At 50.0% G+C, this 21229-nt stretch overlaps 1 protein-coding gene across 1 annotated transcript in view; it reads left to right on the top strand.

Moving 5' to 3' along the window:
- Positions 1–19327: 19327 nt before the first annotated feature.
- PRKCE (protein kinase C epsilon) overlaps positions 19328–21229 on the top strand; it is a 564512-nt gene continuing 562610 nt past the window's right edge. The window contains exon 1 of the mRNA XM_075535339.1: positions 19328–20968. Within this exon, the coding sequence (XP_075391454.1) occupies positions 20621–20968 (348 nt within the window). The 5' untranslated portion in view covers positions 19328–20620. The remainder of the gene's footprint in view (positions 20969–21229) is intronic.

Below are 21229 nucleotides of genomic sequence, written 5' to 3' on the forward strand. Positions count from 1 at the left end.
TGGGATACCTGTCGTTAAGGAGCCCTGGTGGTGCTCTGGATCAGGCAATGGGCTGCTAACCGCAGGTTCCACCCTCCCCCTCCCGCCCCCCTACTATTCAAGGGAGAAAGATGAGGCTGTCTGCTCGCCTAAACATGTGCCTCCCTGGAAGCTGGAAGGATCTCTGTGATTTGGAGTGGGTCCAGTGGTGTGGCGTGGGCTCGGGTATCCTTGTCATTGTGATCCCATTTCAGAATGGATTTTCTCGGCTATGCTAAGAAGCATTTCAGGGTGCATTTTCAGCCAATCACCTGTGAGCGGGAAAGAGCAGATTAGAACCCAGAAAGAGCCCAGCAGAGGTGGAAGGAAAAGATGCCAGGCCACACGGTGTAGGAAGAAGCAGAGAATCTTCCTCCAGATGTGACAGAGAGCAGTCTTCTCCCAGAGTTCAAACTTCCAGCCTCCGGTGAGGCAATTATTTGTTTGCTAAGGCCCCCGCTAGGTGGTATTTGGGTGCTATTAGCAGTAGATGACTAAAACCCTGGGGCAGGGGAGGAGGGACAGGCCACCTTTCTCACAGGGATGTCACTTAATCCACACAGGCTTTGGGGTTCACAGGCACTCTGCTTTGACAGTGGCAGGTGTGACTCATCTCCTTTGTAGAGGGAAGGACATGGAGACTCAGCCTTTAAGTGATTCACGCCTTGCAGCTGGTAACCAGTCAGCTGTGGACTTAGAGCTGGACCCTGCCCAGGTTGTAAAAGAAATGTCTCAAGGATGTCAATAGATCCCTGAGAGGGGGAGCCCGAGGCAGCGTGGTAAACTTCAAGACTAAGTAGAGCACATCAGCCCAGCCGGTGAAGGGGAGAACCAGCCTTGTGAGAGCTTGCTCGCCCCCAGAACCATCTTCCACCAACTTCTCCTGGCTCTCCAGAATCAGGCATGTTTACTAAAGGAGTAAGTGTCTCCTTGCTCCATTTGGCAATGGAGCAGCAGGATACCATCTTTTTCTGGGAAAGGAACGTTATCTCCCATGGGAGACAGAAGGCAATGATTAGGTTGCATGGTTTGCCCAAGCTGGGGGGGGGGGGTGCACCTGGGTGGAAGACATTGGAGATAATAACCAGGAAACTGGGGTTTTTTTAATCGTATGTTTCTTGTGACAAACTTTACCTTTCTCTCTTAAAAGTTTAGTTGCTGCTCGCTGGGAAATTGCTTATGAATGCTGGAAAGAGGGACTGGTTCTAACCCTGTTATGCCCTCTCTGAAAACGAATGACAGGATCAAATGGGTGACTGAACTTTTCTAGGGCTGTGTCTGTGCCAGGGGAGGTGGGCTGAGGGTCAGCGAGAAGTGGGCTAGGGGTAGGGCTGACCCCCCACCCTCTCACTCCCTTTTGGCTCACTAATCACCGACCTGGGTTAAAACAAGTCCCGGAGCCTGGGTAAGCAACTGCTCTTGCTACCTTTTTATTTCTGAGGGGCCACGGGTCCCTTAGGGAATCCTGCAGCCCAGGCCTCCGGACCACCATGTTCAAGGCCCGCATCCGTGCCATTTCCTGTGCTTGGTGGCGCGCCTTCCTTCAGGAGCCCGATCCCATGACACCAGAGGGGTCATCGCACCTTTCCAGGGTCTCTGCAGACATCCTGCTGCTGCGAGAGCAACACAGAAACATGAGCCAACACGTCTGATGTCCACAGGGAGGCAGCCATTTCTGGTGGAAGAATAACAGCGGGACTGGTGAGCCAACAGACCACCTCGAATCCTGTTTCTGTCACCTGTGAGCTGTGTAGTCATGGGCATCTGATGCCACCCTGGAGCCTCCGTTTCCCCATAGACTTGTAGAGCAGGATGACACTATAGTTTGCCTCGGGAGAGTCTTGCGAGGACAAGTTCACAGTGTGTGCGTTCTCTTGACCCCACTCGGGTGGCGTCTCCCACACAGACTGTTACCTGAGCAGAATCACCTGTGGGAGGGAATCGCTAACAAACTCACCTTTCTCCTGCGGGAGAATCCATCCTCTCTGACTTCCAGTGTCTATGGGAGTGCACGTGACAGACCATGGGCCCAGGCAGGGAGCAATGTCTACAGCCAGGGTCAGGATAAAATCTGAGCTGCGAAAGAATGATCAATTTGCCTTTGATGAATGAGTAAAGGAAGGTGCTAACTGGCCCACTGAGGGTCAAGTCTGGGACATTGGAGAGCTGCCCCACAGCCCCAAACTGTTGAGTCAATGAACAAATCTTGACCCTCAACTTTCCTTTGCTGGGTTTTTTTGGTTTCTTTGAAGCACTAAGCAAGTCCACCCAACCTGCGGCCAGAAATTGGGTGGTTTGCAATAACAAGAACGTCTTCTCCAGCAGTTCTGGAAGGCAGAAGTATGAAATTCAGCTGTCAGCTGCACCACCCTGATTTGGAGGCTTTGGAAAAGAATCGTTCCTTTGCATCTTCCAGCTGCTCGTGGCTGTTGGCATTCCTTGGCTTGGAGCCACCTCACAGAGCGGTCGGTCGGTCTCCTTTGTGTCTGGGTCAAGTCTCCCTCTGCCTCGCTCTTCCAGGGGTATTTGTCATTGCAGGATGACCCAGGATGATTTCCTCATCTCAAGATCCTTAACTTAATCATGTCCACAGAGGCTCTGCTTTTTGTCGCACCCTCCCCCCACCCCCTGCCCAAATAAGGTAGCTTCCACTGGTTCTGAAGATTAGGAAATGAACATACATGATTATGGGGCTCCATCAAACCACTGCATCATCTAAATCCTGCATCATCAAACCACTGCATCATCAAACCACTGCATCATCTAAAACCACTGCATCATCTAAATCCATCAAACCACTGCATCATCTAAATCCGGCCAACTACCTCACAGTGCTGTGAATCCACGCATGGCTCCCTCTAGAAGTATTTGCATGACAAATCCCGTATTCAACTCAAAAGAGAAGGTCATAGTTATTTCAAAGGGAAAGCTACCCTTCAGCTTCATGGGAGAAGAATGAAGCTGTCTGCTTCCGTAAAGCCTTACTGTCTCAGAAACCCTATGGGCAGTTCTATCCTGTACTATGGGGTCGCTGTGTGGAGTCAGGTTAACAGTGGTCACTGATAGTGGCATTTCATGAGCTGAAGATCATGACCTGTTTCTCCTTGTCATTCTCTTTTCATCCATGGAAAATGTTCTCCCAGGAAGCTCCGGAACACTCTGTCAATCTCATCATTGACTGTATATAAACTGTGTCGCATGCTCATTCCTTAACGAATCACAGGGAAGGGAGGGAGCTGCCTTACAGTTCCCGTCATCATTGGCTGATGAAGAATTCACTCCCAGGCTGAGGAAGGGAGGAGGAGCCCCACCCCGATACCAGAGCACACCAATGCCAAACAAGGAGGCAGGGGGCTGTTGGAAGACAACTACCAGTGCCCGTCATCAATGTGAGCGACTCCCTTTGCCACTCGCTACAGGGCCAGCCCTGCCATTCTCCCTGCTCTGCCACATGGGACACACCCAGGGGGGAGCACTTGTCTGGGGGGGGGGGGGCGGCAGGGGACACAAAGGCGCTTGGCATCTCCACATGTACTTTAGAAATTCGAGAGACTAGAGGAGAATGAACTGCAATGGGCTCCCCCACACCCCACTGTTCCTTCAAAGGACCCACTCTTCGTCATCTGACAAATATGCAAGCATGTCCACTCAGAATTATTATTTTATCAATCCAGTGGTTTCAGTGCTATGAGGAACAGATAGACTCATCATTCTTCTTTGGAGTGGTGGGTGAGTTTGAACCACTGACCTTATGGGTAGCAAGCAGTCCCAAACCTACTAGGAGCACTACCAGGGCTCTTCATGAGCCACTATGGAAATGCAAATGAAATTTCCCATGAGATACCACTTCATATCTTTATGAAAACTGGAATTCAAATCACAACTAAAAATGCCCAAAGCTAGCAAGGATTTCGAGTAACTGGAATTCTTAGGCATTGCCAGCGGGATTGCAAAGAGGCATGCATCCTTTGGGAACAGTTCGACAGTTTCTTATAAAGTTAATATACACTTACCATCTAACGCAGCGACCTCATGCCTTGAGAAACGCAATGTATGCTCAAACAAAACTCTGCAGTCAATGTTTATAGCTGCTTTATTCATAATCACCAGCAATCAATGTTTATAGCTGCTTTATTCATAATCACCCAAAACTAGACACACCCTAGGTGCCTTTTAGTGATTGAATGGCTAAATGAACTGTGGTATGTCCATTCAGTGGAACATTACTCAGCAGCAAAAAGGGGACCAGCTATGTGTGCACTCAACAACACTAAAGAAGCTCAAAGACATTTTTGCTGGGTTGGAAGAAGACTGAAAATGTGACAGACCGACTGTGGTATGGATTGAATTGTGCCCCCGTGAAATATAAGTTGGAACTCCAGCACCTCATGTGCATGTGAAAGCCAGACAATGCATAAGAAAGACCAGAGAAGAATTGATGAATTTGAATCATGGTGTTTGTGAAGACTAGCGGATTCTGTCTGTCTTGGAGGAAGGACCGTCAGAATGTTCCTTAGATGTGAGGATGTTGAGATTTCATTTCAAGTACCTTGGGCACATTATCAGGAGCAACCAGTCCCTGGAGGACATCATATTTGGTACAATTGGGGGGCGGGGGTGGACAGGAAAAAGAGCATGATCCTCAATGCCACATTTGACAGTGTCTGCAACAATGGTTCGCACACAGCAAGACTCGTGAGGACGATGACTGGGCAGTGCTTCATTCTGTGGGATATGGAGTGCCTATGAGTTGGAGCTGGTGCCGCAGCACCCAACAATCACAGCACCCAACAAGCACAACATATCTGTAAATATGACCCTGTTTGGAAATAGGGCTTTTCTTTCAGGATGTTAATAAAGTCATGGAAGTTTAAGGGGGCCAAATCCCAATCTCTTCTGAGTTAATAGACCAGAAGAGACCCTGTCTATAGCAGAAATACCATGAGTAGAAGATTTTAATGAACAAAAAGGTATATTCCAACAGTTTCAAAGATGGGAAGTTTAAGTTCAGGGCGCTGGTTTTAGGAAAAGTCTTTCTTCTCGGCAAAGTCCTTGTCTCTTTGCAGCTTCTTTTCCTGGGCTCCTTGGTAATCGCGTGGTATGCCTTGCCCATCTCTTTTGTGCTTCCTTCCTTAATTTGGTATTTTATATCTCAAAGGAGATTGGTTAAGGAGCCCTGGTGCCCCGGGGGTTAAAGATTGGTGTGTTAGTCTGGGTAGACTAGAGAAATAAATCCATTGACACACCTATGTGTATAAGAAAGTGATTTATATACAAGAGCGATTAAACACTGAGAAAACATCCCAACCTAGTCCAGTCCAAGGCCCTAAGTCTAATATTAGCCCATACGTCTGATACTAATCTATAAAGTCCTCTTTAGACTCAAGAAACACATTCAATGAAGTCAAATGCCGGACAATCACAAGCCAATGGGTAGAAAATCCTTGGATTCAGTGGCATTGTAAGCATCTCAGTGCTGTGAGGAGTCTCTCTGTGGCTTCTCCGGTTTCCGAAGTCTGGTTGCGTCCATGTGGCTTGTCTTCTGCAATGTCTCCCAGGGAGTGGCAGAGAGAGATAAGTGTCTTCCACCTCGAAGAAGGAAGTACCAGATTTCCCAGAATTCTCAGAAAGCCATGCCCACAGAAGTCTCATTGGCTATCTCCAGATTGACAGCCTAGACTCCACCCTTACATTCTTAATCCTTAGGTTGACATCAGATTAGGTAACTACCACATTGGGTTGCTAACCACAATAAAGTCAGCAGGTCAAATCCCCAGGCTACTCTGCAGAAGAAAGATGAGGCTGGCTGCTTCCATACATATTTGGTCTTAGAAATTTTATATAAGGTCACTATGAACTCGAATTGACTTGATGGCGTAGATTTGCCTTTGTTGGCTCTACAGTCATACTACCTATACTGCTTCATTAACATAAGAAATAAAACCCACCCTAAATCACAGGTATTGGGGTTAGGATTTGCAGTGTGTACATGTATATGCATGCTGTAAGTCATGTATGCATATTATATATCTAACTTTCATTGTGAGCCAGGTGAAGATGTGCAGAACAGGTCATCAGTTTCACCCTCAACAATTCATATGCATTTTGTTTCAACTCAGACATGACAATCCCTTCAATGTACCATCCCTTATGCCATGTTCTCTTTGTGTTTCCTGTCTCCATTCCTTTATCTTTCCTCATCCTCTGAATTCTGTCCTCCGGTAAACGCTGCCCTTTTGACCTTAGATGATTATTTTATCATGGGTGAGCTCCGTTGGAAACTTGAGGGGTGACAAAGGGCCCGTCTTTGCAGTCTCACCAGTAAGCCTGGGATCTTTTATGATTTGGGGTTCTGTTCCACCGTTTTCTCCCACTATATCCAGAGCCTTTGAGGCGATCCTTTTCAGCAGTTGCTAGGGGTAGCCAGGCACCATCTAGCTCTTCCAGTCTCACAGTTAGAAACAGATATGTGTGTGGGCTGGTCGTTTAATGGCTTCGTAGTTCCCATAAGCCTTTGTAGTTCCATGTCTCTTCTTTTCCCTGGACAGGGAGAGACCAATAGCTGTACTGTCAATGACTGCTCACGAGCTTTGAAGACCCCAGTCACTATTCACCAAATAGGTTGTAGAGCATAGTCCTTTTGAATGATGTTAGGCCAATTGACCTTGGACAGTACGTATTTGGGGAGGACATCATTCAACTCATCCTAGACGCACGGACGCAGACTATTCGATGGCAAAGGCAAATGCACCCGCAAGCGGAGGAACTCCAAGGCCAGCCAGTCCTAGACACTGACCCACACGAAGGACCTGCCCCTAGAGCCACGCTCTGGACTTGGATTCCTAGTCACCTGAACTGTGAGAAAGGATGCTTCCTCTTTAAAGTCACCTGTTTGTGCCATTTCTGTCACAGCGGCCATGGGTGGCTAAGGAAGTAGGATTGTTTGTATGACCTAAGGGGCGAGGCAAGCTAAGGGGATGGAGAGCTATTCAGGGGTGGCCAGATGTTAGGCTCGGGGAAAGCACTTCACCATAACGGGAGAGCATGGAGAGCCATGGGAGGGGGTGTGTGTGGGAGGGACAGAACTTTTCTGTGTGCAGACCGTGGTGGTTGCTATACACATCTGTACATGGGCTAAAACTCAAGAATACAAATCACCTTTACTTTTTGTACATTAAAAAAATAGACAAGTTTGCTCAATAAATGAAGGTCATCTTATTGTGAGCATTTGGCCCTATTGAACAACGAATATGAGACTGAAATGGCGAGCAAACCAAAACCAAAACAAAACAGTACAAACAAACCCACTGTCGTTAAGTGAATCCAACTCATAGCTCCACACCAGGATAGAGAAGAACTCCCCTTTTGGGCTTCCAAGACTAAATAAAATTTACTTTATGGATGTCAACAGCCTCATCTTTTGCCCTCAGAGCAGTAGGTGGGTTGGAAACACCGATCACATGGTTAGAAGCTCAATTTGAAGCCCACGACTCCACCAGAGCTCTTCTTGAAATGGCAGCAGGGCGTCTAAACCACAGAGGAGAGTTTTGCAAGGACAGACAGGCTAAGTCAAGGTACGAGATGATGGGACCCACACAGCGTGAAGGACGTAACCACCGTCCACGACCTCAACACGTGAACACTGTTGAGCAGTGTAGGTTTTCACCAAACCAACCAACCAGTAAATTAACCATGATAAGTGACAGATACCAAAATAAGATCAATAATAAATAAGGTTGAAGAACATACCAGGACTTCAAAAAGATTCATGGAAAATGAAACAAAAAGACAAAAGAGCATTTCCCACGAGCTTTTTGAGCCCCGCTTTGTCTATTGAGGGATGGTTTGAAGTGCTAGACAGTCACCATCCACCAAGTCTGGAGGAGGGAGGGGAGAGGAAGAGAAAGAGCAGCACATGAACGGAAGCACAGGATCGTGGTGTGGATTTCATTGGTCGTGATGGGCTGTGTAACTCTATAGTAGGCTTCCTTAAAAACAGTACACGACACACACACACACACACACACCCTCCTGATTCCTTCCTTACCCCTTGGACCTGAATATTGGTCTGAGTGATAAAAGGGGGGGGGGCTGGGAAAGTGAAACTGTAATGGACTTGAAGTCTTTAGTGACAAACAAGTTCATTTCAGACATATGGGGAAACCTGTTTGGAACTGGAATAGGTCCCTTATTTTAGATTTGGGGAAATTGTGACCAGAGAGCAGTAGTATCTTCATTAGGGCCAAGAGGAGTTGAGAGCCATTGCAGGAATGGATTTTTTTTCTCTTTTTCTAGAGAAATCTCTTTTAGACCTGTTCCCTTCAGTCAGGTGAAACTTGACTGTTGTTTTTCTTTAGGCGTTTCTAGATTCAGAGTTTTCTGTAAAAGACAGAATAGAATCATGGCTACAAGATTCTAACTAAAATAAAATCAATGCAGGTGAAATGTATGTGTGTGTGTGTGTTGTAAACAATTCCCAGAAAGATGACACTGCTTTTAAATTCCATTTTTTATGAACGTTTGAAGCCCACCATGTCAGCAGTTTGAAACCACCAGCCTCTTCCTAGGAGAAAAACAAGGCTGTCTACCCCTGTAAAGAGTCACAATCTCAGAAACCCACAGGGGCAGTTCTTCCCTATCCTAGAGGGTCCCTATGAGCTTCAACCAACTTGATGTGGCAGTGAGAAGGTTTCACACACACACACACACACACATACATTCTATGTAGATTATGTGTCTACATAGAATCTGTATATCAATATATATAGATAGATACAGTCTATAGACCATAGATTCCCAACGTATTTGGCCTACTGCACTCTTTTCAGAAAAACAAAAAACACCGTGCTCCCAGCAATGGCAATCCAGGATAAGGTGTGGGTCTCTGCTTTTGCAGCTCTCATGGGGCAGTATTGTCTGCCTTGGGAAACACTGCTCTAGGGTGTCAGGGAGCATGAGCCAGGCTCTTGGCAAAAAAAACCTCTGGCAGACTAGACTGGAAGATATTTGCAGGCTGTCTAAAGAAGCAAGTGGGGGGGGCTTTGGAGTTGGACCACTGGTTTCTGAATACAGGCTCTGCTACCAACTAGTGCAGAGCCGATTGCTTAACCTTTCTCCAACCCAGTTGCTTCACTCTAAATATTTGTGTGTGTATATATACGCACATAAACATATATGTATGTATACATATGTGTATATACATATACACATTTACTGCAAATATATCCGTTCATGTAAAAGAGCACTTAGGAGGAAAGACGATGAAACTTACTACTGCTGTGAGGTGTCATCAAGTTGGTGCCAACTCATAGCAGCCTCACGTCCAACAGAACGAAACACTGCCCAGTGCTGCCCCACGCTCACCATTCTTGTTATGCTTGAGCCCATTGTAACCACAATGTCAACCCATGTCTGCCAGGGTCTTCCTCTTTCTTGCTGGCTCTCTACATTAGCAAGAATGATGTCCTTTTCCAAGGACTGGCTTCTCCTAATAACATGTTCAAGGTACACGAGAGGAAGTCTCAGGGTAGCTGTGAATTGGAAATGACCCGCAGCAGTGGGGTTAATGGACACTGTGTTAATGGCCAGGTAACTAGAGAAACAAATTCACAGACACAACATATGTGTACAAGAAGAGGTTTATATACAAGAGCAATTGAACATTGAGAAAACATCCCAGCCCAGACCAGATCATGTCCCTAAGTCCGATAGTAGCCCACAGGTCCTATACCAATATATAAATTCCTCTTCAGACTCAGGAAGCACATGCAATGACACTGAATACAGAAACATCACAGGCCAATGGGTGGGAAGTCTTGTGGATCCAGTGTGCAGGTGGAGACCCACGCCGGTGCTTCTCCAGGTCCAGGGCTCTCACTTCCATGGACATAGATCCATGTGTCTTGGCAGTAGGGTCCACAATGGAGTGAGCCAAGAGAGAAGTGTCTCCAGTCTCCAAGGAGGAAAAACAGGAGTTCCCAGAATTCTCAGAAGACCATGCCTACACAGAGACCTCACTGGCTATGACCTGATTGACAGGCTAGACTCCACCCCTTCACTCATCATCCTCTCAGATTGACAAAGGCTTATATCACAACCACAGCCGCTTCCCAGGGCAAGTCTGTTCACTGGACAGTTAACTTATTTAGTCTTAGAGGGCATTTTTGTTAGCTGCTGTGGACTAGGCTCTGGCTCGCAGCCCCCTTATTATTGCAGAAGGAAATGTGTATGTTACATGGCATGATTATCTCTACTTCCGAGGAAACTTGGACAGGGTACGCAGCCTGAGGCCCACAGCTTGGGTGCACTCTGCCCGCTGGTCATGCCATAGGACAGGGTACGCAGCCTGAGGCCCACAGCTTGGGTGCACTCTGCCCGCTGGTCATGCCATACCCAGATCGCAGTGTGACCTGCCTGTCTGTGTCCCTTCTGTGCCTCTCCCAAGTCTGCTGCATTTTTGTCCTCCTGGGAGCCTTTGGAATCCTGCTCCTCCCCTTCCTCCACAGTTGCTGCTCCTTCTCCTACTGCCTCACGGTCTGCGGGCCCAGGAGCCCACTAGAGAGAAACAAGCAGGAAAAAGACTAACAATGGCCCCTCCCTTGGAGGGCTCTGGCCAGGCTGAAGCCCCAGGGCATCCGGAGAAAGCAGAGAAAGTCTGGGGCTGATCCGACATTCAGGAAGACCTAGGCTTGGCGTGCTGGTGCCCGCCAGAGAGCGCTGTCGGATCGCATCGCGGAGCTGGCGCCGCCGCAGGGTTGGGCAGCAGAGGTGCCGCCCAGCGCAGCCACCACCCAGTGACTTCATGACTACTCACTGGGGTTGAAGCTCACTCCTTTGGCCAGGGAAGGGAAGAGTATTTGTAACAGTGTGATTCCCAACAGCCGTCAGCCTTACAGACAAAGGGCTGCCTAATATGTCCCGGATACTGCAGTAGATGATGAGACATACTGGGCCTTCAGACTTAAGGACTTTTCAAGGATATAGCTGGATTAAAACTGATACCAAATAATTCCATTACACGACGATACCAGAAGGTCTGTAATATCCACAACTACACTATTAGGACTATAGAGGGAGGCTAGGAGGAAGCAGTTCATGGGGAGAGGGTCTATCGCTTCAGCTAGAGGAAAGCTGTTCCTAGAACCTTGGTGCATGTGGCTGCTAACTGAAAAGTTGGAGGTTCTAGTCCACCCAAGGCACCCTGGAAGAAAGGCCTGGAAATCTTCAAAACGAAATGGCACATTTAGGCTGTAAAGAAGTGGGAGACCTATGAATCTAACTAGTTTTGTCGATAAATTGTATTAACCTAAATGATTCTTCTCAGTGACAAAAGGGAACACACCTACCCCTCACTTATTGCATACCTCTGTACCCAACATTTCCCATTGACAACAATGATAAAAAGTTTATCTGACTTTTTGGGGTGTTAATGATGTACGTGGGCAGTAATAAATGCTGAGGTTAGGGGCAAGAATACTGGCTGTGAGGATGAACTTGTCTGGGTCATGGGTCTCAGTGACTTGGCAGTTATGTAACAATGTAATTGAGAAGTGTAATGGTGGAAGCGTTCTCTCCATTTTGTGATACAATGTAGTCATCCTCCATATTCACACAACAGTTTCATCTTCAAAAACCTGGTCCTTTGAACCTAGCTATGTCTACAAGTGAGGAGTGGGTAGACTCTAATTTTGAGTCCCAAGGGATTGATCCTTAAAGGTAAATTAGAAGTAGAAATGGATTATCCAAATGTCTAGTATGGGCTGGAGATGTATTCAAAAAAACAAAACAAAACCCAAACTCACTGCCATGAAGTTGATGCAGGTTCATAGCAACCCTGTAGGACAAGGGAGAATTGCTCCTATGCGTTTCCAAAGAACCACTAGGCCATAATGCCATATAACAGTCAGATTAGCCATTCTGCTAATTGATAAAATATGCAAGGGAGCCTGAGAAAACAGCTGTCATGCATGGTACAGGTATATACAGAGTCATTTGCTGAAAATAAATCTAACTGGTCTGAGCAGATAAGAGGCGAAAAATAGAGAGGTTGAGGAACATTGAAGTCCTTTGGCTTTAAAGACATTTATGATCAAAACAACTTTAAAAAAGGGTTCTCTCAATATCATACTACACAGAGAATTATTACTGATCCACAATATGAACTAAGTAAAAAGTATTGCTATAAAATCATAGATTCCTTTATCAAACAAAAATATCAAAACATAAAACTTTGCTTGTTAATAGATCCTCTATCTAGTTGTTAACACTTCTGATGGAGGTATTTCCATCTCTCTAAACCCATTGAGGCTGCAGTCCTCAATGTATACCACAACCCTTCTGCTATGCCCGAGGGGCCCCAACTGAGCTCATTTTCAAAGTTCTTTGAGTGTGTAGAACAAAATAAGTCTAACACGCCAAGATCAGCGCTGTAGGGTGGAGGGGATCAAGTTCTCCCAGTGAAATTCTTCTCAGACCGTCCTTATTGCCCTTGGAGAATGAGCAGGCACATTGTCATGATGCAGGAAAAAGAAACCCACCTTGTTGCCGTTTTCCTGGCCTTTTTCTCATCAGCGCTGTTTTAAAGTTATATATATGTGTGTGCTTTATAAGTGCCCTTGATTGCCTGGTGTCCTTCAAGAAAAATCTGTCCAGATGGTCCTATTGGAATCACAAAAAACATTTGCCATAACCTTCTGAGCTGACCATTTTGACCTGAATGTAACTGGCCCAGCAGTTCCCTTTGGAAGGCACTGTTGTGATTGGAGTTTTTCTTAGAGGTACCTGAATGAAACTCACACTAGTGCATTTCTGGGAGAACTTGTCTGCAGCCATCCACTGGTGGCGGAGCCATGCCGAAAACCCATTTTGTTTGGAATCAATCGTGCGTGTATAAGCTGGAACCCTAGTAGTAATATATTTTTATTTACTCTCATAATATGATCTGCTAAGGCCAGTTTTATTTGGAAATGATAAACCAAGACAAACCTGGACTTTGAGTTCCTAAAAAATCTGTTGCCAAGCAATTAAGATGTAACTGAGGTGATCGCCATTGTACTGGTTCAAGTATGACAACATATTAAAAGTAGTACACTGGGAGTATCAGACTTGATTTTAGATTGAGTTTAGCCTGAATTTAGTGGATTGCTTTTTGCTTAAAAATTTTTTTCCCCAGTAATTTCCACAGGTCTGTTTCTTTTCCTCAATGGAAAAAAAAGTATTTAGATCAGGTGATCTCTCAAATACCATATATACTTGTGTATAAGCTGACCCAAATATCAGCGGAGGAACCTAATTTTACCACAAAAGCTGCATACAAAATGTGCTGAAAAGCCCGGCTTCTACTCGAGTATATACGGTAATCTTGCAGCTTATCACAAGTGAGTTTGCTAAATTCTGTTATATCCCAAAGCCTTTTTTAGGTTTAGGGAAGCACAAGCCCTGTGAGGTTGGATGCATTGAGGGGAGGAGAAAGGAGTTTAGGTTGCTGCTACTGTAAGTGTTAGGCAGGCTTCTCCACATCTGTACACATCCCTCTACCTGATGGTCCAGGACCAGGAGAGGTTGCATTGACCTACTCTGACTGTGATTGCTGGGATCTCTAGATTTCTACAGCACTTTCAGATGGCATCAGTCATGTCGTTTACTTTGTGATATCCAGAGTCTTCTTTGTGACTAATTTGGAGATGGGGTACATGGTGTTGCCAGTGCTGTTGACCAAATATTCCAGGCTCCTTGACACTGCAAGTAGAACTTCTTAGCTCCCTGGTGGCGAGGTATGGCCAGATGACTGGTTCTAGTGAAAGAGCAGTGAGCAGAAGTGATGCTTAGTGTGTCAGGTGGACTGTTGTATTGTTTCTCTAAGACCTTCCAGAGATTCTGTGACTCGTTGTCTCTATCCTGGTGACACTGCCGGGTAAGCAGTGGACAGCGAACCACAAACCCACCAGCCACTCCTTGGGGGACAATTTGAGGCTGGCTACTCCTATAAAGATTTCCAGCTCTGGTATGTGTGATCCAGTATGGGTCAAAATAGACAACGGCAGTGAGCTTTTACGACAAACAATGTTCCAGGTAGTCACTCTTTTTGCTGTCAGCCAGGACCCAGGCTGGAGAATGCTGCTGATGTGGAGCAGAGCTTCCTGGGAGCCTGCTCTGGACTGAGAGCAGGCATGAGAAGAAACCTGTGTTGCCCTAAGACACTGAGACTTGGGGACATTCATCATAGCAGCAGAGCCTATCCAATCCCGACTAACATGGGGCCACGGTGTATTGCCACTTTTGTTTCCCCAGTGCTCCAAATGCGACTACATGACATTAAGTGCTGAGTATAAAACCAACAGCCACAGCCACAGAAAGAAACTGCTGCTGAATCCCTTGTATCGCATAGCAACCCTGTGGAGCTGAGGGTAGAACTGCACTCTGCAGGGCGGGTTTTCAGCGCCGTTGCCTGTTTACAAGTAGATTGCCACGTCTTTCTTCTGAGGTGCCTGGGGATCGATCTGAACTACCCACATTGTGGTTGGTAGTTGAGCACTTAAGTATTTATCCCAACCAGGGGCGCCACACATTTAATGTTGTGTGCCATCTCGTTGATTCCAACGTAGAGCGGCCCAGCAGGGCTGAGAAGACAAAGCAGGACTGCCAGGCAGGATTTCCTAAGCTACACTGTTCATGTAGCAGCTCTTGGGTCTCTTCTCCCATGTAGCCACTGTGGTTCAACCCACTGACCTTGCAGTCAGCGACCGCTCTTAACCATTGCTCCACCAGGACTCCCAAAGGTGCAGCGCTGTCTTTGTTGTCAGGTGCTGTCAAGCCAGCTCCGAGGAGAGTGACCTTGTGGACAACCGAAGGAAACGCTTCCCGGTCCTGCGTCCTCGTCACCATCATGATCGTTACTATGTTTGCATGCACGGTTGCTACTGCCACCGCCATGTCAATCCAGCTTGCAGGGGGTCTTCCTCTTTTTCACTGATTCTCTTCTGTACCAAGCATGATGTTCCTCTCTGGGGACCATCCATTTGTCACCTTTTGTTTGCGTGTTGCTATAATGCAGGAAGCCATTGTGCCATGGCTATCTTAGATCTCAGCAGGGTCACCCATGGTAGATGGGTTTCAGTGGGGTGTCTAGACTGAGAGCAGACTCAGAAGAAGAATTCTAACGATTCACTTATGAGGAAAAATGGCAAATCAAAACCTTATGAAGAGCAGTGGGCCATTAGCTGGTACCGTGCTGGAAAATGAGCCCCTTCGGATTGGAAGACACAAAAGAGAGTGGACCTTGAGGGGAAATGGGAAGTTGTCAAAAATGAAATGGAACACATAGAGACCCATGTCCTAGGTGACAGTGAGCAGCAATGGACAGGTTTGGGCCACTTTGAACTTGAAGAGCATGCAGACTAGCCGGCTGGAATGCCACATTGCAGGGAAATGCCGTCACGTTCCCCATCAAAAGCAAGGACACAGAGAAACCACCAAGATGGCTGGAAATCAACTGCTCAAGAAATGACTCAACGCAACTGCCCTACTACCTATCCCAACTGAAGAAAGACCATTCGTCTACAGGTGAGAACACCTGCCCCCGCATCCTGTCCACAGCCAGTACTTAGGACTAATGACAGTCCCGTGAATTTATTTACTTACAATTTCAAAGACTCAGCCCGGCGTCTGAGCTAAAGAAGATATAGGGGAGATTACTTTGCTGATGGCACCCCAGTGAATGAAGCTCAAGATCCAGGTAAGTGAGGAAGCCTTGGGCAACAAGCTCACCACTGCCCAGGGCTGTTTTCAAGCACCCTGCTCCCTCGACCTCCTGCAGCTTGAGCAGACTCCCTGCAGCAGCGTCCTGGGCACAGGATCAAATCCAGAGAAATGGGAGGCCAGACATGAGCCAGCAACAGGAAGGTGGGCCTGGAGTGGGATTAGGAGCTGGCTGGAGGGTCAGCTGGGGCCTAGGCTGAGGCAGGGCAGGCAGAGTGCTGGACCATGTGGGGTCAACGTGCAGCTGCCTCTTCGTCCCGGTGGCCCAGGTGGTTGAATCATGCTCCACGGCGCTCGTGTGGAATGTATGATAGAACCTGGCCTGCGGACCTCTGCAGAAGCCCCTTAACATTTTATAAATGGCAACCATGAGCCCGGCAACAAGGACATGAATATCAACACGGTAGCCTAACGATGTGGCTCTCCCCTCCTTCCTCCTCCAGCTGACTGAACGTTATCCACAGACGGTTCCATTTTTTATCAGGTTGCAATTTGTCTTCAGACCTGGGTCCTTCTTTCTTGCTAATACCCTCGCTTGGGAAGAGCCTTCTGGGAATGAATGACAGAAGAGAAAAATATCCCTCGTCCCCACTCCCAAATTCCTTTGGGAAGGCGCCAATTCTGGTAGAATGAATGCCCGGTGCCTCCAGGAAAAATTTCAGGCCTGTTTGCAGACTGTCTCCAGAAAAATCCAAACTCATAGCCACGGAGTCAATTCAGACTCAAAGCAAACTTGCGAGGACTTGGTAGAACAGCCCCTGTGGGCTTCCAAGACTGTACCTCTTTATGGGAGTAGAAAGCCTCACTCATTTTTCTCCTGTGGAGGGAGCCACTGGTGGTTTCAAACTACTGACCTCGAGGTTAGCAACTTGGCCTTAAAAGAACCCTGGTGGCACAATGGTTAGGTGCTCTCGGTTACAGCTGGCAGTCGGAGCCCAACCAGTGGCCCCACAGGGGACAAGGCCTGCTCCCGTAAAGATGACGGCCTCTAGGGCAGATCTATTGGGTCAGATGGGGTCGAGAGGCCTTGGAATTGACTCAATCGCACACGGCAACACAAAGCCTCACCTTTCTGATGCCAGCCTGCCAAGCTGCCTTCCAGTCACGTGCCAGGCTCACCTAGCAGCTGCCTGGTCCCAAACAGCTGTGGTCTCTCCTACCTGCATGGCATCCTCTGTTTCCTGCACCTCCAGGACTCTCCTCTCCTCTCTCTGCTGCTGAGGAACTAGAAAGCTTCACCTCCACTCAGATGCCCCTCCTGTCCGATGACTTCCAGGCTCTCCGGAGGGGAGTCTGAATCAACTTGCCGACTGTGGGTGTGGTGAGGCCAGGTTTGGTGTTCTCAGAGCGGGGCTCTGCCTTAGATCAACTCCTCCTCACACTGCCCTGGGCACACTTACTGTCCCATCAGAGCCTACTTTCTAAAAGAACTCAAGCACCTCCTTGAGTTCTTGGCTGGATTCTTCTATCACGGTACATCTCAAAAGGATGAGTCCACAGTGGAATTCAAAGGGCCTTTCACTCAGTGGGCACACATGCCAACTCCCTGCCCTGTCCAATCCTTCTGGAATGGCCAGCGATACCAAGAGGAAGAGGGAGGAGGCAATGCTAACCGATTGGACTGTTATGCTCTAAGCCCTCCTCCAAGAGCCTGGTTTTCTTTGCACCCAAAATTCAGAGCGCAGGGTCATTGTTTTAGGCTCCTCCCTCGCTGGGTTTCACCTTCAGCGAGCTGACAGCTGGCATTTCCATGGAACCCCTTAAGGAGACTGATTTCTGGTTGGCTAAACATTTCAAAGTAGGAAGGGGAGAGATGTGTTTAGAAATAAATAATGGAGCAGTGGAGTTAGAAGAGGAAACCGTGTGATCAAATAAAAATTAAACAGCAATGAGAGGGCTGGTGTATGTTTCGCCAAACACATTTTCAAATACAATGACCACTGCTGGCGGAAGTGACCAGGTGAAGCACAACTTTTACCTTCTGAGCTTCTTACCTGCGAACAGTTCTCAATTGTTCTGAATGTTGCCCCCACCTGTTGTGGTAGAGTCAGCTCAATGTATAACAGAGCAAAGAGCTGCCTGGCCTTATGCGGTCCTCACAAGAGTTCCACTTGAGCCCTCAGCCAGCTGACCATCACCGGTAATTCCTTAGACTGGAAGATGAGAAGACGGGGTCCTCCTTAGGGCATGGCGTCAACAGCAAGTCCTCCCCCATCACACCTGGCTGGAGGCCCCATTCTACAGAATAACAAAAAACAAACAAACTCTATTCCATTGAGGGTAGAACTGCCTCTGTGAGTTTCAGAGACTAATTACTAGAGAGAGCCCGGTCTTTCTCCCGAGGAGCTGCTGCTGGTGTCCACCACCAGGGCTTCTCCATACTCCAGAGCAGGTTCCTAGAAATAACTTGTCAGCTCCCCTAAGGGCCTAGCATCCCTAGCCTCACAAGGCCATAGGAGAATGGAGGCTCTTCCACGTATGGCTTGGGACCTCTTCTGATCTGTGGGGTGCATCTGATAGATATCCTGTTGTTCTTGAACAATGACTTCCCCTTTGCTTGTCAGCCTTTAAACAGCCAATGACACTTCTCCTCTGAAAACGTGATGGGGATGGGTTTAACTTTTGCTTTGGGTTTAATCAGACCCAACAAACAAACTCCTTTTACCAGGATGACACACACTCCCGGGACTAACCTTGGCAGAGTCTTGAGAGTGGAGGTTACCCGCCCCCCCCACCCCCTAACCCCCCCACCCCCATTCGAGTCTGATGAATCCTGGCTCTCAGGTTGTGGAATAGGCCTTTCCGCAGAGCAGGCCTTAGGAGGTTCCAGCCCGGGTCCCTCCTCTTGGCCCCAGCCTCCCAGGTTCCCGTCCTGGGCGCGGGGCAGTCCCTCGGCCCGTGCCGACAGCACAGCCTCAGCTCCAAGTCCTGGATCCTGGAGGAAATTCTTCTCCAGCTGCGCAGGGCTCCCACGTGACGGGCCTCTGTCGCCGCTCCGAAGATTAGCACGAACACAGCAAGCCCCAGCGCCCCGCTGTCAGCGCTCGGGTCACAGTCGATGCCCCCCAAAGGTCAGAGACCAGGTCCCGGGTCAGCAAGGCGAACCACTCGGTACAAAAGCACACGCACAGCCCACACGGGGTCCCGCCAAGCTCTCGTTCACCCGTCACCAAGTTGCCACATTCCCGCGCGGAGAAGGCCCGCCAAGAGCAGCGTGAACCGATACTTTCTTATCCACGCGCTGACCCCGGCCAGCCCTGCCCCGGCCCGCCCTCCTCCTCCCCCACGCCGCCGAGCTGGGCGTCCGGGTGCAGAATGACAGACGGACAGACCAATACTCCACGGGCTGCGTTCCCGGGCCACAGCCCGGCTGGGGGTGGGGCTGGGGGAGGTGCCCGAGTCTTATCAGGAAACACGACCCCCGCTTCCCTCGGGCCTCCCGGGGTCCCCCCGTCCCCGCCAGCTGTGGACGAGCGGCTGGGAGCGAGAGGCTCGCGCCAGTGGGAGCTGTGCCCGCCACTGTCGGCGTCCAGGAGGAGCGATCGAAGGTCGCCGATTACGTCCGCCGCCGACCACCCCCGGGCTCCCGAGCCGGGGCTCCCCTGCTGCTCCCCGGCCCACAGCCCGCGGGGCTAGCGGGCTCGCCCTTGGCACGCAGTGCCCTCCGCGCTCACTTTTCCCGAATTGCTCCCCCAACCGGCAAAACTTTCTATTTCCCTAAACACCGCGGCGGCGCGCGCTCGCACTCGCGCGTGCGCGCGCGTGCACACGCATACACACACTGGCGCTCGCGCCTCTCTCTCTCTCACACACACACACACTCACACACACACTGACGTCGTTTGCGCATTTCCTGCACTAGAGGGAGGCGGGGAGACTCGCTGGCACACGGACCGACCCCGAGCGAGAGGCGGCGCGGCGCGGCGCGCGGGCGGCGAGCGAGCGAGCGAGCGAGCGGGAGCCCCGAGCGGGGCCGCGAGAGCGCAGCGGGCGGGCGGGCTTGGCCGGCGCCGAGGAGGTGGGGCCGCGCCGCGTCCCAGTCCGGGCCCCGCCGCGCTGCGCACCGCCCGGTGCCGGCCTGTACCCGAGCCGGAGCGGCGGCCACCCCGAGGGGAGTGCGAGCGCCCGGCGCCTCCCGATCGCCGACTGCGGCGCGGCGCTGCGGCCGGCCCATGCGGCGTGTGGATTTTTAAAGCTCGGTCTCCTCGGAGGACCGTTTCCTCTGGACATGCATCCCTCCGGATAGACCGAACATCCCTCGCTGCGTCCCCCGCCCCGCGCGGCCACAGGCAGCCGCTGGGTGCCTGAAGAGGATCCGGGTTGAAGAGGATTTGCGCCCCCCGGTCCTCATCGCCGCCTTATCCACGGTGCCCCCCCTCCACCCCCCGCCTCCCTTTTCCGGGAGTCGAAATTTCCCGGGGATTATGTTTTGGAAAGGTAGGTAAGCCCCGGGCGCGGCGCCCGCTTCCTCGCAGCCGGGACCCAGCGAGCCAGCGAGACGGAGGCAGCCGGGGCAGCGAGCAGCGGAGCGGACGGCTCGTCCCTTTCTCCTCGGGAGGTGCTGCCGGTGGTAGAGGGGGTGGGGGGGAGAGACTTGCGCCAAACGCGGACTTCCCACAGCTCTCCCCCCCTCCCTGCTTTCCGTTAGGAACCAGGCGAGGAAATACATGCACTGGTTGAGAATCGCCCGCGCCAGGGCGCAACACTACAAGGTGTAGGGACCGTGTGGGGTGGGGCCAGAGGGGACCCAGGAGTCCCTGAGCCTTGGAGCTTCAGGGCGCGTAGTTCTTCATTCCTGCCCTCGGGGGCGGACGGAGTGACCCCGGCCGCACCCCCTGCCCCGACCATGGTAGTCTTCAATGGCCTTCTGAAAATTAAGATCTGCGAGGCCGTGAGCTTGAAGCCCACAGCCTGGTCGCTGCGCCATGCGGTGGGACCCCGGCCGCAGACTTTCCTTCTGGACCCCTACATCGCCCTCAACGTGGACGACTCGCGCATCGGTCAAACGGCCACCAAGCAGAAGACCAACAGCCCGGCCTGGCACGACGAGTTCGTGACCGACGTGTGCAATGGGCGCAAGATCGAGCTGGCCGTCTTCCACGATGCCCCCATCGGCTACGACGACTTCGTGGCCAACTGCACCATCCAATTCGAGGAGCTGCTGCAGAATGGGAGTCGCCACTTCGAGGACTGGGTGAGTCGGGGCACTTGGCGGCCGGGGGTGGGGGGGTCCAGCCGTGGGTTCTGGGGAGAATTGCTGTCCTTGGCATTGGTCGTGGGGTGCGGGGTGGGCGGTGCGGAATTTCATGCCGCCTGGGCTGTGTGTGTGTGTGCAAGTCTCAGCTTTCTTGGGGAGGCACAGGCTACCTGGCAGTTGAGAAGTAGGAATTGGGGCAAAAAAGACAGACTCGAAAAGAGGACACTGTCCTTTACCCCCTCCAGCGTGCGCGGTGCT

The sequence above is a fragment of the Tenrec ecaudatus genome, chromosome 17 (assembly GCF_050624435.1).
Source record: "Tenrec ecaudatus isolate mTenEca1 chromosome 17, mTenEca1.hap1, whole genome shotgun sequence".
Classification (NCBI taxonomy): Eukaryota; Metazoa; Chordata; class Mammalia; order Afrosoricida; family Tenrecidae; genus Tenrec; species Tenrec ecaudatus.